Source organism: Capricornis sumatraensis, chromosome 5 (genome assembly GCF_032405125.1).
Source record: "Capricornis sumatraensis isolate serow.1 chromosome 5, serow.2, whole genome shotgun sequence".
Lineage (NCBI taxonomy): Eukaryota > Metazoa > Chordata > Mammalia > Artiodactyla > Bovidae > Capricornis > Capricornis sumatraensis.
The window spans coordinates 10,799,801-10,817,976 of NC_091073.1; the positions used below are offsets into that span (position 1 = coordinate 10,799,801).

At 42.6% G+C, this 18,176-nt stretch overlaps 1 protein-coding gene across 1 annotated transcript in view; it reads right to left on the bottom strand.

Moving 5' to 3' along the window:
* Nucleotides 1–865: 865 nt before the first annotated feature.
* The window catches only part of VWC2 (von Willebrand factor C domain containing 2), a 122,406-nt gene continuing 105,095 nt past the window's right edge, over nt 866–18,176 (bottom strand). The window contains exon 3 of the mRNA XM_068973377.1: nt 866–1,017. Within this exon, the coding sequence (XP_068829478.1) occupies nt 866–1,017 (152 nt within the window). The remainder of the gene's footprint in view (nt 1,018–18,176) is intronic.

Below are 18,176 nucleotides of genomic sequence, written 5' to 3' on the forward strand. Positions count from 1 at the left end.
GAAGGAAGTACTAATATTTGTGTGAATTAGACCGGATCCTTTCCCTGGTGGCTCAGAGGTAAAGCCTCTGCCTGCAATGCGGGAGACCTGGGTTTGATCCCTGGGGCAGGAAACTCCCCTGGAGAAGGAAATGGCAACCCACTCCAGTACTCTTGCCTGGAAAATTCCATGGCTACAATCCATAGGGTCGCAAAGAGTCAGACACAACTGAGCGACTTCACTTTCACTTTCATGTAAGGATCAACACTATATCCATCTCTATAATGAAACAGAATTTGGACAGGATCCCACCTGAAACTATCACAACATTGTTAATCAGCTCTACTCCAGTGTAAAATAAAAAGTTAAAAAGAATTTGGACAGGATCTCAGGAAAAATCCATTCTCTTATCTCATGATCCATTCACGGGTGCAATATTCTCAAGATTTGAAGGAGAATAAGCGACTGCAGATAACCTCGTGTGATGGAATCAGGACTGAAAAAGAAATGCAGGTACACAGCTCAGACAGTTGACAACACAGCATTTTTAATCAGTATCTATAGAAAACATGTATAGAAGCTCTCTAATAGAGGGATTATAGAAATACATTTCATATATAATAGTGGACTTCAGTGTACTTACTGTGAAAATAGCACATTTATTTAGAGACGGAATTTTTTTTTGCCCAAAGTTCTTGTGGATGTTTTGAAATATGTCCAGTTCTTTCTCTTGCAGTCTTTGTGACCCAGAAAAGCAAAAGGACCCACAGTTTTTCACGATTCCTCATCGAAAGTCTTACGCATTTGGCCGGCGCCTCCCAGAGTTGCCCAGAAGGTCCCGGCCGGGACAGGGTTCTAGCAGACGCCGAGGCGCGAGCGGCCCACCCTACATCTGCCTGCACTCGTGTCTGGTGCACATGGCCTGGCGCTCGATCCGCCAGGTCCCCTCCTCATAGGTGCAGTGACAGATGGTGCACTCGTCTGTCTTCACCTCTCTCCCGGCAGGGATGACAGCAGTCTCCGCAAAGCAGTTTGGGCCTGAAAAGAAGAAACAGGCTATACTGATGTATGACATGTGTGCATAAGTATACCACAGATTTAACTGGGGACTTTGCTCTCCCCTACAGGTTTTATCCACTCTCTTTCAAGAAGGACGGTGAAAAAGTTACCGTTTCAGCCTAGGAACTGCTCCCACTTTTTTCCTGAAATGCAAGCCATGTTGTTGAGAAGTTTTATAAGTGAAAATCCTGTGACTTTCATCGACAGACTATTCTGTTCTGGGGCCAAATCTGCAATCGCTTGATTGAATTAATTCCAAGTCATCACAGAAAAACTTGATTAATTGGGACTTTCAGAGAACCAGGCTTATTAGGAGAGACAGCAGAAACAAGCATATTGCTCAAACTGAGCTAAACTCAGTGTTACCACCACATCTCAGAGCAGGTTTCAAAAGTCAGTGGATGGAACAGCCACCTGGATGACTCTAGAAACCCTTATTGCTCATCCCAGCCCCAGGACTTCTGACTCACAGGTTTGGGCTGCGGCCATGGAACCTGCTTGGATAACAAGCTCCAGGTTATGCTGATGCTGGTCTGGGGCCACATTTTGAGAAGCACCAGCTTAGCCGGGACCAAGAGTCCATTGTCAGCAGTCTTTCTTGAGCACCGAGGACCCTTCAATTCTCAATTCACATCCCGTACAAGCTTCTCTACCAACAGAGGTGCAACGTGCATTTTATTCCATGTAAAATCCAGGACACAAAGAGATGGGTATCAGGGAGATTTCCAGTGTGAATTATTTCCATTGGAGCAAATGGTTTCTATGTTACGGTTCACACCCCCAACTCAGAGGGGAACAACTGTGCAGACTCCAAACCTTCTAAAATGAAGACTTAGGTCCTCACTGCAGCCTGAAGAGATGTGCTGACCCTGAGTTTCAGCCCAGGGATCTCATGCTCATTCTTCCTTCCTTTGCTTCTAAAGTCTCTGACAATATGCTCACACCAAAGCACATTCAGTGACACTTTTCAAGTCATCAAAAAAATTTACAAAATTAAAAAAGATAAGTTACTTCACTAAAACTCCAGGATAAAAACTGGCCTTTTTATAATTCTAGTCACAATAATTCTAAGCAGAGTATGCATGCTTCAGTGGCTGCGGTCACTGTTGGACTCTGGATCTTTCTTTGTCAATGATTTGCAACCACTGCAGTCTTTATATTCAATTATCCCAAATTCAGCTGGTGAGAGAGGCCAGATGTCAGGCTGCTCTGCTCCCAGGTCCTTTGACTAACTCCGTCAGCTGCTCTCAGCCTCCTCCATGTCTACACCAACAACCTGTTTCAGCTCACCTCAGCTCCTCTGGAATCAGCCTCTTCTCTGAGGGGCCGGGAGTCCTTTGGTAGAAAGGAATTTCGAGGATCCGAGACCTGATTATTGCAAGTGCCTGATACTACTGCGGTGATGTTGCTCCCAGCCCCTCTCAGTGGGCATAGGTAGGAAGGAACACACACACACACAGAGGTTTTAAATTGTGAGTGTATATTATTAGAATTCAAAATCCTTTCTTCTTAGATTTTATATATGTATATCTTTTCTCTTACAATGAAACAGTTCAAATTTAACATATTTATTTGAGTGATCCCATTAACTCAATTGTACTTAGATTTTAAATTATCTACCTTCTCTTGCACTGAGACTCTTTATTAAACCATAAACATGTTGGGACTTTCCTGGCAGTCCAGTGGTTAAGACTCCCTGCTTCCACTGCAGGGGAACGCTGGTTCAATCCCTGGTCAGAGAACTAAGATCTCACATGCCACAAGGCCAAAATAATAATGATAATAACAACAATTAACATATCCATCTATTTTCTCTCTTACACAGTTACATAAATGTTTTAAAATGACACCGTGTTATTCCTAGTAAAGAAAAAAAAATTTTATCGTTCTTACAGTCAATGTATTTTATTCACAAGTCGCTCAGTCTTCTCTCTCTGTGGTCCTAGGGACCGTGATGTGTGGAGTGAGGTTTATCTGTTTCACTGTACCCTCCCCCTCCAATCTTCCTTCCTCCTCTGCCACCTGCCACCCCAGCCACTGCAGTAACCACTTTTACTAGTTCTAATTTATCCCCTAGGGTAACTTTTTTTTTTAAAGGAGTAAACAAATTATTCATCTTTCTTTCACAAAAGATAACATTCTCCTAACTATGTATTTGGCTTTTTCACTTCTAATTTGTCTTGGGGGGGGTCACTCTACTTCTGTACACAGAGCTCATGTGAGGCAGCGGCCCTGTGTCCCCCAACACACGTGGTCAGTGGGGACTTGGATACTGCCCCCTCACCCCATCGTGTATAGGAAATGCTTAAATGTGGAGTGTGTTTGTTATCATTTGTTTCAGGCAAGGAAGAGATATGGTAGAGCCAGGCTTGCAAGAAACCACTGCTAGCCTCCTAGTAATATCTGTACTCATGAGGAAAAGCAAAATCCCACATAAACACCGAGTGTTCAAAAAGGAAAATTAGGGGAATTCCCTGGCAGTCCAGTGGTTAAGAGCCGGCACGTTCACTGCTGTGGGCCTGAGTTCAATCCCTGGTCAGGGAACTGAGATCCTGTAAGCCCAATGGTGAGGCCAAAAAAAGTAATTTAAACACATGATCCAAGAAGGGGAATGTAGCAACTCACACTGTCTCATATAAGAAAGTCTTTGCTCTATAAGCTTTCAAAATACTGTGTATGGCAAAACCAATACAGTATTGTAAAGTAAAAAAAAAAAACAATACTGATAACGTCATCTCCCTATTGTTGATTGATGAATAGTAAGAAGAAACCCTGATTCTCAGCCTCACTGAGATCAACTCTGGATAAATTTTGGGGCAAAGTGCTACAAGCATCTGGACCATCAGAGGTTTATCTCCCAGGCCTGCAATTAAAAAAGAGTTATAATTCCTGGTAAAATTTTATTATGACAAAATTCTTACATTTTTGACCATTGTTTCATGTGGATTATGTCCTATAGCCCCTTCTCAACACCTTGTAGAACCATCTGTGTTGGTATGCATACCACGAGGGGATGGTTTTGTCCAACATGGCAAGATTGACAGAAGGGGAGAGGGATTTGTGTTCCAACTTTGTGCATTTTGTTCAAAAGTCACTTAACTCTTTTTCTTGTCTCTGTGTGGTTCTATCAGTGACACAGAGTTAGGCTGTATAAATGTTGACCCCTGAAGAATTTACAAAATAAATTATATATATATATAATTTATTCTATATAATTTATATATGCATATATTTTATATAGGTTTATATATATATTTTATGGGCTTCCCTGGTGGCTCAGATTTATATTGATATATAAATATAGATTTATATATAGATAGATTTATATAGAGAGATCTATATAGATAGATTTATATAGATATTTATATTTTTCTGTATATATCTCTATATAAGTCTATATAAAATATGTTTTTTATATATATATATATGCATATATGGTGTTGCTTTAGTCACTAAGTCTTGTCCAACTCTTGCAACCCTTGTTCTGTACCTGGCCAGACTCCTCTGTCCATGGGATTTCCCAGGCAAGAATACTGGAGTGGGTTTCCATTTCCTTCTCCAGGGAACTTCCCGACCAGAAGTTGGAATCCAGGTCTCCTGCACTGCAGGTGGATTCTTTACTGACTGAGCTATGCGGGGATCCCCATATAAGTATAGATAGATGTACTCACACACATACATCAAAGGAACTGATGGGTACAGTGGGTGTGTACACGTCTGTGTCATTTATCACAGGTGTAGCTCCATGTGACCACCACCAGTACCAGGACAGAGCTGTTTCATCACCTTAAACTCAGAGTTGAAAACCCAGGTTAGGTTTTCATCAAGTACAAGTTATGTTTCCCTACCGGGCTCTGATTCCTATGGAGGTCTCTGCTCTGTTGAGTTGTGACACTATATCTGTCTCTATGTCTGCGATTTTAGGGGGATTCAGTTTGCTTTGTGATCTTACTTTTCTGATGGATCTAAAAAATATTACTGATGTTTCAGTTTGTTGAGCTTCTCACTTGTGATTAGGAAGATAAGGTGACTGGAAATCCTATAGATAGATTTTTGAGCCCATTTTGCATTCCTGGAGAAAACAATCCCACATGGTCATAGCATAAAATTCATTTTATATATTGTTGCACTTGACTTGCTGATATTTTGTTGAGACATTGTGTTAGCACATATTCATTAAAGATACTGATTTGTACTTTTAAAAAATATTGTTTTGTTGAGTTGTGGTATCAGGATAATACTGACTTCATAGAATGAGATGGGAATTATTTCCTCCTCTTCTATTGCTAGAAGGCTTGATAGAAGTGATATTAATTCTTTAAATGTTTGGTATTTTTCTCCAGTGAAAACAGTAGGACCTGGAGTTTTGAGGGGAGTTTTAAAATTATGAATTCAAGTTCTTTAATGGCTTTTACACAGATTAAAAAATTAGTTGCTCAATAGTGTTGCTCTTTGCAACCCCATGGACTGTAGCCCACCAGGCCCCTCTGTCCATGGAATTCTCCAGGCAAGAATACTGGAGTGGGTAGCCATTCCCTTCTCCAGGGGATCTCCCCAACCCAGAGATTGAATCTGGATCTCCTGTGTTGCAGGCAGATTCTTTACCATCTGAACCACCAGGGAATCACCCTTCATACAGATTATCTGTATCGTATTGAGTAAGTTGAGGCAGCTCATATTTTTCAAGGAGTTGGTTCATAACTTCTAAACTGTTAAATGCATGTGTGCAGAACTGCAGTTAGTACTCCTTTATAATCCTTTTAATTTATGTGAGATCTATAACATCTCCTGTTTTATTCCTAATCTTAGCAGTCTGCATCTTCTGTATTTTTTTTCCTATGTCTTGCTAGGTGTTTATCAGTTTTATTGCTCTTGGAAAACCAGCTTTTTATTTCATTAATTTTCAAAACTGGTCGGTTTTGCTATCTTTTAGTTCTTCTCTTTACTATTTTATTCTTTCTATTACTTTTAGTTAGTTTACTTTTCTTTTTCTAGTTTCTTGAGTTAGTGGATTATATTATCAATTTGAGAATTTTCCTCTTTTCAAGTGTAAGTTTTACTTCCATAAATTTCCCTTTCAAATCTACTGTAGCTGTGGTCTCAAAAGTTTTGATGTGTAGTTGTTGTCTTTTCATTTTCATGGAACACTTACTTAATATTATAGACCTGTAGCCCAAGAACCACTAAGAGACTTGAGAAAAAATACCACATATGAGAATTTGATGAACTAATATATAAGTCACTGAAGAGAACCGTGACATACAGAAGCAGATTCTGGTCACCACAGTTATTCAGTGTCAAATAAACCTTCATTAGAAAGTAGGAAATAGAGAAAAATAGATTTTAATCTTGACTAACTAATATAACTATGATATCTAACTTTCTTATTTATATGGTACTTTAGAAGAAATACGAAGCATGCAGAGTTTTATAAATATGGAAATGAGATTTAGACCATTAGTCCAAGTCACATGACTCATAACTAATTACTGATACATTAAATTCTGTTGATCTGGCCTGGCCATTATTCAAGGACCCTCAGGCTAAAAATGGCTGATTTCAGAATGGACACATCATATAATGTTTCCTTGCTGAAGAACAGTTGTGCAAGTAGGCAGCTGATGAGCATTGCTGAGCTGAGCTTTTCTGTGTCCTTCTGACTTCAGAGCAGGGGGGTCGTGGTGGGGGGTGGCTGTTGTTCACATCACCTGGACCCCATTCACATGGGCACCCCTTCACTGTGACTGACACACAGTGTCAGAACAGCTAGTGTCAGGCCCAGCCCAGGCCCCGAGGTGCCAGTGGAGGGGCTGGAAGACAAGGAGGTCTCTCCCCCCGTTATGGGCCCAAATCAAATCTCCTGAAAGGGAGTCTGTGTTGAGTCCCCAGCTTTGTCCTAATTACCAATGTGAATAAAAATGTGTGGCTGCCATATCATTACACAAAGGGTGCTGCAGCCATCAAGCCATCACATTACAGCCACCAGATGTGAGCCCTGGGGGAACACAGCATGGAGACAGGAAGCCCACCGTCTAGCCCTCATTCACTGCTGCCGCCCCACCCCACCCCACCCCCCAAGATGGACCCAGAGGAGACTCAGGTTGAGAAAGCCCAGGACTGGCCCCAGGTAGCTAAGGTGTGGATCAAAGCAATGGTTTCAGTGAGCCCAGACCCTGCATCTTCCCACAAACAGGAAAGTGCTAAATTCCTTAACTTGAGATGTCTGGTTTTCCTTAATTAACAGTAATCTTTTGATGTTCTGACCACCTTGTCTCTGTTGCAAAAGTTCCTATATATCCTGGTTCCTTCCTTACCTCCTCAGAGAAGTCCCTCAGATTACCCTGAGAGGCTGATTCCTGAGCTCAAGTTCTCAGTTTTGTCCATCAAATAAAACATCATTCTCAACTTCTAGGTTGTGCTTTTTTTTTTTCTCAGTAAACATTAGTACAACCCAGCCCAAGATAGGTGCATTCACTGAACTAACAATAAACTAGGCTGAGACTCATGAATTTCAAACCCAGCCTGGATGGCTGACACCAGCATTTCTCCCAGCTGCTCCTGTGTCTCTTGCCTGTCGCCATGCCCCCTGCTCCCTGTACTCCCCTTGGCCCTCGATGGGGAGCTCCTGGGAGCCAGAGCCATGATCACCTTGGAGTTGCATCCCAGGGTCCAACACTGCACCTACACAGAGCCAGAGCTCAGGACAGGTATACCTGAGTGACAGTTTTAGAATAAAATAATAAATTGACTCAAGAAAATAAAATTCCTGTGGCTATATTGATGGGTAAGCTGCCAACATGGTGTAGATTTTACAAGGACTGGTGAGTCACAGGAAGACAGGATGTTAATGAAGAAGGGCCCAAATGGGTACCTGGGGGCTCTTCCTCCTCCTCGGAGACTGAACACTGAGGAAGAGAAACCAGGGCAGCTGACCTTGTATATGTTTCAGGTGACTTTAGATATGTCAACTAAAAAAATGTACAGTCTAAAAGTTGCAATTATGTTTCATTTGGCACGTTTTTGAGGACTGTAGCCCGGGAAGCAGCCTCTCAGTGAACTCCAAGGGTCTGTTCCGAAGAGATAAAGGAGGAGCCAGGACACATGGGAATTGTTGCTGAAAAAAAAATGTAGTTGAACATCAAAAGATTATGCTAATCACAAAATCCAAACATCACAAGTTAGTGATTTTAGCACTTTTATGTGTATAGGAGGATGCAAGAGTCTGGGCTCATTGAAAGCATCCCTTTGATGTGCATCTTAGCTATCTAGGGCCATCGTCCTGATTTTCTCCATCCTGAATCCACCCAGAGGGTTCATGTCGGGCTGAGGGGGCAGCTACAGTGGCTGATGCCTTGGTGGCCCCAAATTTATTCTTTACTGGAATGGCAGGTGACAGATATATTACTGGTACTTGGAAAAGGATTATTTCCTGGCATGCCATTTCTTCCACTCTTCGTGATACTACTGAGGCTTCTATTTTGAAGGCTAAACTTGATGATGTGCCATCATATTTTTTTTTTTTTACATTTTTTTATTTTTATTTTTTTTTAGTGGCTGAGGGATTTTATTTTATTTTTTATTTTTTTACTTTACAATACTGTATTGGTTTTGCCATACATTGACATGAATCCACCACAGGTGTACATAAATTCCCAACCTCCCACCACCCTCCACATATCATCTCTCTGGGTCATCCCAGTGCACCAGCCCCAAGCATCCTGTATCCTGTATCGAACCTAGACTGGCGATTCGTTTCTTACATGATATTATACATGATTCAATGCCATTTTCCCAAATCATCCCACCCTCTCCCTCTCCCACAGAGTCCAAAAGTCTGTTTTTTACATCTGTGTCTCTTTTGCTGTCTCGCATCGTATTGAATAAAGGTAGGCCTAACTACCAGAGTAAGATGATGAATCATTTAAACAGCCTGGCCGCAGCACCTGTGTTTCCTCAAGTAGGTGAATGTTTGCACCTTGTGTGTGGGATCAGAGGGAAGCAGGAGAAGGCAGAAAATGTTGTCAGAATCTGGGACCTCAGCCAGTAGACTGGTTCCTTGAAGGAGGCGGTCCCAGGGCCTGGGGACTCAGAGCCATCAACAGGAGATGAAACCAGGAAGTGGCTGCAGGCTGGTGGCCTAGATGGAATCTGGGGATGCTCATGGGCATCCCTTTGGGTCCTGCCTGCACCCCAAGAGTGGAGAGTGAGTCCCAGGAGCTCAAGCCTCCCTCATCAGCTTTCCACAGTGACCACTAAAACTATATTGGAAGAGATGGTGTAAATTGGAAATAAATGAAAACAATTAACGTAACCTCTAAATATTCTATCTGAATTCAGTAAGCCTTAGAAGGCCTTTGGCAGTGGCAAATGTGTATGTACCCTGTGGTCATCATTCACATGTAGGATTCTGAACTAGGAGGGCCAGCTGGCTTATTAGATTATACCAGAAACTTTGCAGAGAAAGATATATGTTTTGCAAAAGAAAGTCAGATATGCAACCTGAATTCAAATCTCTTGATTTCTCTAAGTTTCAACTTTCCCATCTGCGTGTTGAGGGAGTCTGAACAAAAGATCTCCAGAATCTAATATTTGTAGTGTGAACATTCTTCACCTCAGTTTTTCCACCTTGCAGTTAATACTCAGGCATCTCTTGTAGAAAAAACGGAGAGTAAACAAACAAGAGATGGAATATTTCCTGTCATATCAGGATGGAATCACAAAGATGTCACAGTCACCAGGAATTCCAGCCACCACAGACGGTGAGCTGGTGAGCCCTCAGAAAACTCAGGAAGGAAGGAATACCTGCCTTCTAGCAGCCATCAGACTGCAGCCATTCCCTATGGTGAGCCCTGAGGAAACTCAGGATGTGGAAACACAGGATACTGGCCCCAGATAGCTGGGCTGCATACAAAGGATTGATTTCAGTGAGCTCAGACTCTTGCATCTTCCCATAAATAGAAAAGTGCTAAATTCCTTAACTTGGGATATCTGATTTTCTTTAGTTCACAATAATCTTTTGATGTTCACACTACCTGTCCTTTGCTGCAAAACTTCTATATAACCTTTCTCCTCCCCTTGCCTCCTCAGAACAGTTCTCTCAGGGTCACTTGACATGCTATCTCCTGGACTTAAAGTCCTAAAAGTTCCCACTGGGTAAAACATAACTCAACTTCTAGGCTGTGTGTACTTTTTCAGTCAACACTATCCTACAGGGCTCCTTATCATCTTCTCCTTACTCATTTGGGAATAGTCTATGTTGAATGAAAAAAAAAAAAAGCACAACCTAAAAGTTGAGAATTATGTTGTATTTGGTAGACAACACTGAGGACTTCAGCCTAGGACACAGCCTCTCAGATAACTGTGAGGCTCAGAAGAGGTAACAGGTGGTGGGGCAGGATATACAGGGATTTTATAAGCAAGACCAGGGAGTTGGAGCATCAAAAGATTACTGTTAATTAAAGAAAACTGGATATCCCAGGTTAAGGAATTCAGTGCTTTTCTACCAAGGGAAAGGTGCAAGAGTCTGGGCTCGCTGAAGTCATCCCTTTGATCTGCACCTCAGCTATCTGGGGCCAGTGTCCTGTGCTCTCTCATCCTGAGTCTCATCAGGATGCACCAAGGTGGGGGAGCGGCAGTGGCTGAGGGCTTGCCAGCAGGCGGGCAGCCTGTTTGTCTCCATCCCGAGTGCCCTAAGGCCTTGCCTTAGGGGAAGCTGTAACGTGATGATGGCTTGATGGCTGCAGTATCCTTTGCTTGGCAGCAACATTTTCCATTCACAGCATGATAGAGTGTATGAAAAACTCTCCCACTGAGATCAACTCTAAGGTTTGGATAAAATATACATGGGTTAAAAAAAAAAATGGTTTGATGATATCAGGCAGCAAAGGACTTGGAGGTCTAGCCGTCAAAGAAAAGGCAGGTTCACTGAACTGAACTCCACACTCACAGCCCCAGTGCTCAGGGTGTTTGCAGGATCTGGAGCAGAGATGCATATCTGCTGAAAACGGAGCTCAAGGTGGCAGCCTTCTGACTGAGCTGGGAGATGGGAGTCAGCATTGGAGCTGCCAGGACAGCTGGGATTTGAGAGGAAATAGAGGAATTTTCCTTACAGGCATTTACAGACTGTAGAGCTGCGATGTGCCAGGCAAGACAAGCAGAACCCAAGCAGAAAGCAGTGGCTGGGCGGCTGGAGCTTGCAGAGACCCACCAGGATTGCAGTGCTCAGGAGGGAGAGTGGAGGGGCTCTGACAAACAGCAGGGGTTTTCAACCAAGACTTCAGAAAGGCTGTGCCCTAGGAGGGGGAGGGGGAGCGGTGGGAAAGACATGCCTGAACAAAGCCTCACATCCATCCTCAGCCAGATCACTGTGCCCTCCTGTATTCTGTCAGCCCAGAGGCTCCATGCAGAGTCTGTACAATGTCCCTTTCGCAGTATCTGTCATTTAGTTAAAAATAGCCAGGTAAGCCAAGAAATAACCCCAAGCCAAGAGACACAAAATAGGAAATGAGAGACCAGGTGACTATTACAGAAGGTTTTTTTAAGTAATAGATTAACGTGATCCAGAAAAACAGAAGAAAAGTTGGAGAATTTCACTCAGAACTGCCTATACTGAAAAAGTTGAATCTGCAAGATGCAATAACTAATTAAGAATTCAGTAGAGGGTTTGCTAAAAAGATGAGGCAGAGCAGAAAAAGGTATCATTGATCTAGAAGACTGGGCTCCCAGCAAAACCTGTGAAGTGAATGTGGTGAGATCAGAAATGTGAGGACAGCCCCCTGGGATGCGCCAGCAGTAACAAAAGATACCTGTCCCATGAACTCCTGGTCTTGCAGTTCCACAAGAGGACAGCAGTAGAGTTGGCTGGTCCATGCAGCCAATCCATCCAGGCATGATGGGATTCTGAGCCAGCCCCAAGGTGGTTCCTGGATTGGGTGGACCCCCACCACCATCACCATATTGGGCTTCTCCAAAGGCCTAGAGGATCTCGTTGATTTTGAAGGGTAAGCTGTGCAATCAGTAATAATGTTATGAATTAGAAAAAAAAAATCTATACTCATAATGGCATAAAATGTATTGGAACCAGAGTTTTCCTCACCCTGTTTTACACATAAATTGATATCTGAAAGAGAACTGGATTTAGGAAACCACTGAGCAGCTAAACAACAGCCACAGAGCTAACCACATGGATCAACACTAAGTTACTATGAACAAGTAAGGAAAAGGAAACCAAGTACTGTCTCTGTGTCACATGAGCCAGGATTCAACCTAAGGAGAGAAAAGCTGAAAGGACATCTAGTGATGATCTGGAAAATGTTTAGCAGGTGGCTCTCAGATACAAAAGGAGAAGGAAAGAAGACCCAGGAAACACAAGCACCATTTATACGGTCACCGTGTCCACCCTGGAGCTGCAAACATGTGACTCTGGATGGAGCCGCAGACTTGGAGGCAGATGTGACCGACCATGTGGGCACAAAACCCAGGCTGTTCAAGTCAGAGAACAATGCCATTAACATGACATTTGATAATTCTGGTCAATTCTATGGAAAGACAAATCTTATGGCACACAAAACAGGAAATTATGAGACATTTTTAGTAAACCCAGACATATTCCACTTCATTGAGAGTTTAATAAAAGTTACAGTTGTACAAAGTATTCTCCTATAACTTTAAATTCAGCCCTTACCACTATTATATCCTCCTTATATTCCATAATTTTATCAAACTGTGTGTGTGCATGACTGCGTATGTGCTCGCTTGTGTCAGACTCTTTGCGACCCTGAGGACGGTAGCCCGCCAGTCCTCCGTCCATGGGATTCTCCAGGCAAGAATACTGGAGTGGGTTGCTGTACTTTCCTCCGTGGGATATTCCCGACCCAGGGGTTAAACCGTGGTCTCCTGTATCTTCTGCATTGCAGGCAGATTCTTTACCATTGAGCCACTGGCAAGTCCTAATTTTATCAATTTAATGTTTTTCATCTTTTTTTTAATTTGACATGTTACCAGTTATCATTTTATTTTCTGGTCACAGAGATAGTTCTTTTATCATTTCTATTTTTAAAAAATTTTCTAATTCACTATCTTTCTATTTGTTTTATAAGCCACTAACTTCTGTGTTATTTTTAGACTTTCTGTTTTTCCCTCTCTGTTGGAAACTTTGCTTGATTTATTTTTATCCTTGTTTAGAAAGGGAAATATTTAAGACAGTGAATTCCTTGAGGACTAGTACACGTTCACAGCTGACTAGCTCGAGGGTTTCTTATGTAGAATCTCTTCCTTCATTCTGCTCTTTTCTCTCTGTCCCTTTAGTTCAGACTGGCCATGTTCCTGCTAATATAACCTGTCTCTATTCCTGGCTTTCACTGGGGTGGCCGAATAAGTCCAAGAGTCACCAGGATCACTTTATCAAGTGGTTTCAGCTGCATCTTTAGTCTTCTCTTTAGAACCAGCTTTCTCATTTTTGAAATATGGATACACTGAGAATGTTACAAATTCCGAAGTTCTAATTCCCTTCTGCTTAACAGTTGTTGGACTCTTTTCTTTCATAATTCTAGAAATTCAAACATTAACTAGTTTCTGTTGACATATTGGACTCTCTTCAGTGCTTTCCACTGATGCTCAGGGAGCCATTTCCAGTAACAAACCCAAACGTCTCTTCAACAGGAACCTTTCTGGGGTTAATTTGTGCTCATGAGTTCACTGTCCTGATGCTCTTCCTGACTTCCCTGTCATCATGGCCCTTTCCATCTTTACACCGTTTGCCCATCCACACCTCTGAGCTAGCTCACTTCAATCCTATGTGTTTGCCACTGCAATTTTTAAACATTAGCAAATAAGATTTTAATTTTCTAATGGGTTTCCTAATCTCCCTATTTTAAATCTAATTTCATAGATAGGTCATTCTTTTCATTTATTTTGAAAACTCAAATTACCTCTATTCCATTTTTTTCCCTGTTTTGTTTAGTACATTTATTTTATTTTATTTGGTACATCTACTTTTGCATGTGAGTTTCTGTTTCTGGATCCACAGGGCACCTGGCCACATGTCCATCAGCCTGAGCTGCTTCTCCGTGGCAGGGCCTTGCTTTCATGTCCAGTCACTGATCTGGGAGAAGTCTCCCTAGACCGGGTTTCTGCTTGTCGGTTCAGATGAGCTCACCTCCATTCTTCCCTCTCTCCTCAGGGTCAGACAGCTCCAGGGCCTCCCTCTTCATTTCCTCAAAGATGATTCTTTTTGAAAATCCCCTGTCTGTCTAATCCTGTCTTGGTGTCTATCTCAGAGGGTCCGGATCAGCACAATGAGGAAGACAAAATCCAGGTAACAAGGTTGGTGGTGGGGTAGGCAGAGAGCAGGGACATAACACACTTTTAGACATGTTGAGAGGACAGGGTGGGCATGGGCTGCTGCTTCAGGGCAGATGAGGGGCAGGAAAATGCAGAAAAAAGAGATGTAGACACAGCTTATAAATCACCTCAATTCCCTTTAAGAAATTAAAGAATCTGATTCCTTTTAATAGTTTTTTGCTTATACTTCTGGAATGAGACTATTCTGATCTCAGGGCTTTAAGAGACCCACACTAGTCTCTTCAACTGCAGTCTGGGGGCGGGGACACTACATTGGACGCAAGGGCTTGGTTCCTAAATCTTTCCTGTCTCTCCTTCCCCGTCTATCTCTCCCTCCCTCTTGCTCCATCCCTCCTCTTTTCCCCTACAAACCTTGCATAGTTGTATCCAAACTATCATAGTGACACTCTAAATTATGGGGACCTATGGGGGGACAACAGAGGATGAGATGGCTGGATGACATCACTGGCTCAAAGGACGTGAGTTTGAGTGAACTCTGGGAGATGGTGATGGATAGGGAGGCCTGGTGTGCTGCCATGGGGTCACAAAGAGTCAGACACGACTGAGCGACTGAACTGAACTGAACTGACGGATGGGGGAAAAGACTGGAAGAGAACACAAAAATGAAAACAGCGGATGGTTTACAGACATGAAATAGTAGCATGTTACACTCCTTTCTAACGTGTTTTATTGCCGTCGTATACATGTAAATGGTTAATGCAAGGGGGCAGGAGCATGGGGGTGAGGGAGGAAGCCAGGCTCTGCAGAACAGAGAGAGCATTCCAGGGGTCTGTCCTCCTATTTCTCTTTGTAAAGTTTGCCCAACTTCGCTGGAAGGGAAGATTACCTCCCATTAGTTTTGTTTTCTATTCAATTAATAAAAAAATAGAACAAATATTGATTGCATCGCCAGTTCAATTTTTTGGGTATATGGAAATCTACTCTTAAATATTCATATGCAATCATTCTCCATGTTAAATGATTTCTAAAATAGAAAAAAAAATTCTGCGAGCGGCAGTTAAGCAGGCAGGTGGTACTTCAATGTTGATGTAGGGGCTGTTTTCTTTTTCTCTTGGGCACATAAAATGATGTGAAAATAAATTTATCCTCAAGATAAATTTCAACAAGGAATAGAAAAACTTAATCGGAGATTATACCAAATAATAAACTTTTACTTTAGTAATTTTAGTATTTGTTCTTCGTTTCTAAATAAATCTATAGGTTCAACTCTGGATATAGATCTCTAATAGTCAACAATAAATTTATAATTATTTCAGTTAAAATTATTATTACGTTAATTTAAGTCATCATTAAGGAAAGAGAAACTTCCCTTCATAGCTTATTTATGGTTATGCTAATATAAATCTAACTGAATGAAAGACATTTAAGGGAAATGATACATCCTAGAGCAGTATCACGGAGAAGGCAATGGCACCCCACTCCAGTACTCTTGCCTGGAAAACCCCATGGACGGAGGAGCCTGGTGGGCTGCAGTCCATGGGGTCGCTAGAGTTGGCCACAACTGAGCGACTTCACTATCACTTTTCACTTTCATACATTGGAGAAGGAAATGGCAACCCACTCCAGTGTTCTTGCCTGGAGAATCCCAGGGACGGGGGACCCTGGTGGGCTGCCGTCTATGGGGTCGCACAGAATCGGACACGACTGAAGCGACTTAGCAGCAGCAGCAGCAGCAGAGCAGTACCATGGTGGCATGTTTCATGGACACAAGCAAAGCATTCTGGATGGAAACAGTAAGAATGTCTGAAGGAAACTGCTGGGGGACTTCCCTTGCGATCCAGTGGCTAAGACTCCTGGCTCCCCATGCAAGGGCCCAGGGCTGAATCCCTGGCTGGGGAACTAGATCCCGCATGCTGCAACTCTGTCTAGTGAAACTATATAAATAAATATTTTAAAAACTAAAAAACAAACTGTTGGGAAAAACAATTTGTCCCCCCTAAATGTGTTTCTTTGGCATGAGGGTTAATTTAGGCTGATTATTTTGAAGAAACAGAAGACTCAGAAGAGTTTATTTTTGCTTCCTCTTTAGCTGCCTAAAGAATTGAGATAAAGGGACTGGATCAGAGCATCACCAGGGAGGGATGAGTCTGCAAATAACTGGGGTGAGGGGCGGAGTGGGGTGAATGGGCAGGGCCCAGACATCAGAGTTCACTGTGTTGCACTGACCCAACAGACATTGGCTCATCAGCATTTTCTTTCACCAGACTTCCCCCATGGCTCAGTGGTAAAGATTCCACCTATAAGGTAGGAGGTGCACTTAGACACAGATTTGCTCCCTGGGTTGGGAAGATCCCCTGGAGGAGGGCATGGCACCCCACTCCAGTATTCTTGCCTGGAGAATCCCATGGACAGAGGAGCCTGGTGGGCTACAGTCCATGGGGATGCAAAGAGTCGGACACGACTGAGCACCCACTTGTTTTCTTTTCCCTCTTCATGTGAATTGCCTTCCTCCACTATGAAGTCCTAAATCACTACCCCCAACATCCTCTTCTGTCTTTACTTGAAGATAGTATTTAAGGTGAGGGAGTTGACCATTTTAGTGAGTGACTCTGGAGAAGGCACTGGCAGCCCACTCCAGTGCTCTTGCCTGGAAAATCCCATGGATGGAGGAGCCTGGTGGGCTGCAGTCCATGGGGTCGCTAAGCTGGGCACGACTGAGCGACCTCACTTTCATGCATTGGAGAAGGAAATGGCAACCCACTCCAGTGTTCTTGCCTGGAGAATCCCAGGGATGGAGGAGCCTGGTAGGCTGCCATCTATGGGGTTGCACAGAGTCAGACATGACTGAAGTGACTTAGCAGCAGCAGTGAGTGACTCAGCCTTCCTGGGTCTCTCCCATGTATACAGGTTATTATACTTTCTTTATTTTTTCCTGTTAATCTGTCTCATGTCTGTTTAACTATTAGACCAGCCAGAAGAACTTAAGGAAACTTTCTTCCTCTGCAATAAAACCATGGCACACATTTTGTGGGTCTAGTAACACCTATCTTGAGTCTCCTAATTATTTCCAAGACAACCCAAACAGCTAACGTCATGACAGAAGACAAATGGACATCTTGCCCAAGGGTAGAGGTGGGGTAGAGGTTTGATCTAATGAGCTTTTATTGTTTTAAACAAATAGTTCACTGTTATTCCAGGTTTCCTCTTACCCCAAAACAATTTCTCCCCTGGTCTTATGAATTTCTCAAGTTGGGCAAGCTGCATTGTCAGATAAAGTGGAGTTGCTAGGTGGGCAGCACTCCAAAGCTGTGAACTAGTAAAAAGACTTGGAGAGCTGGGGCCAAAGCATTCTCGTCTCCTCTGGCTCATGCATCTTCACTTCCTGAACCAGTAGCTTCTAAAGCCTGAAGACATCTGCATGCAAGTGAAACAAAACTGGCTCCCTCGGCCCAGAAGAACCAGGGTCATGAATGAATACTTCCAGCAAGACCAAGGCCCCCAGACAATTGAAAAGGAACCAACAAAGGGTGAAACATTTGAATGGATCAATTACCATAGAAAAGATGGATTAAAAGACTGCTATTCAAAAAAGATACCAAGGCCAGGTAAACTAACAGTTGATTTTAAAGTAACCTTTAACCCCAGGGCTATTTTAATTATCCTGTCATAGGAAAAAATGAAGACTACCTCCCAGGAAGTCAGGAAAACTTTACTACGGAAGCCTAATAAAGACAATAATGATGTACTGAGAAATGCAAGTATGGATAAAGTTAGAAAATTTATTAATATGTTTTATATTAATATATATAAATTTTATCATAAGATAATTTGATCAA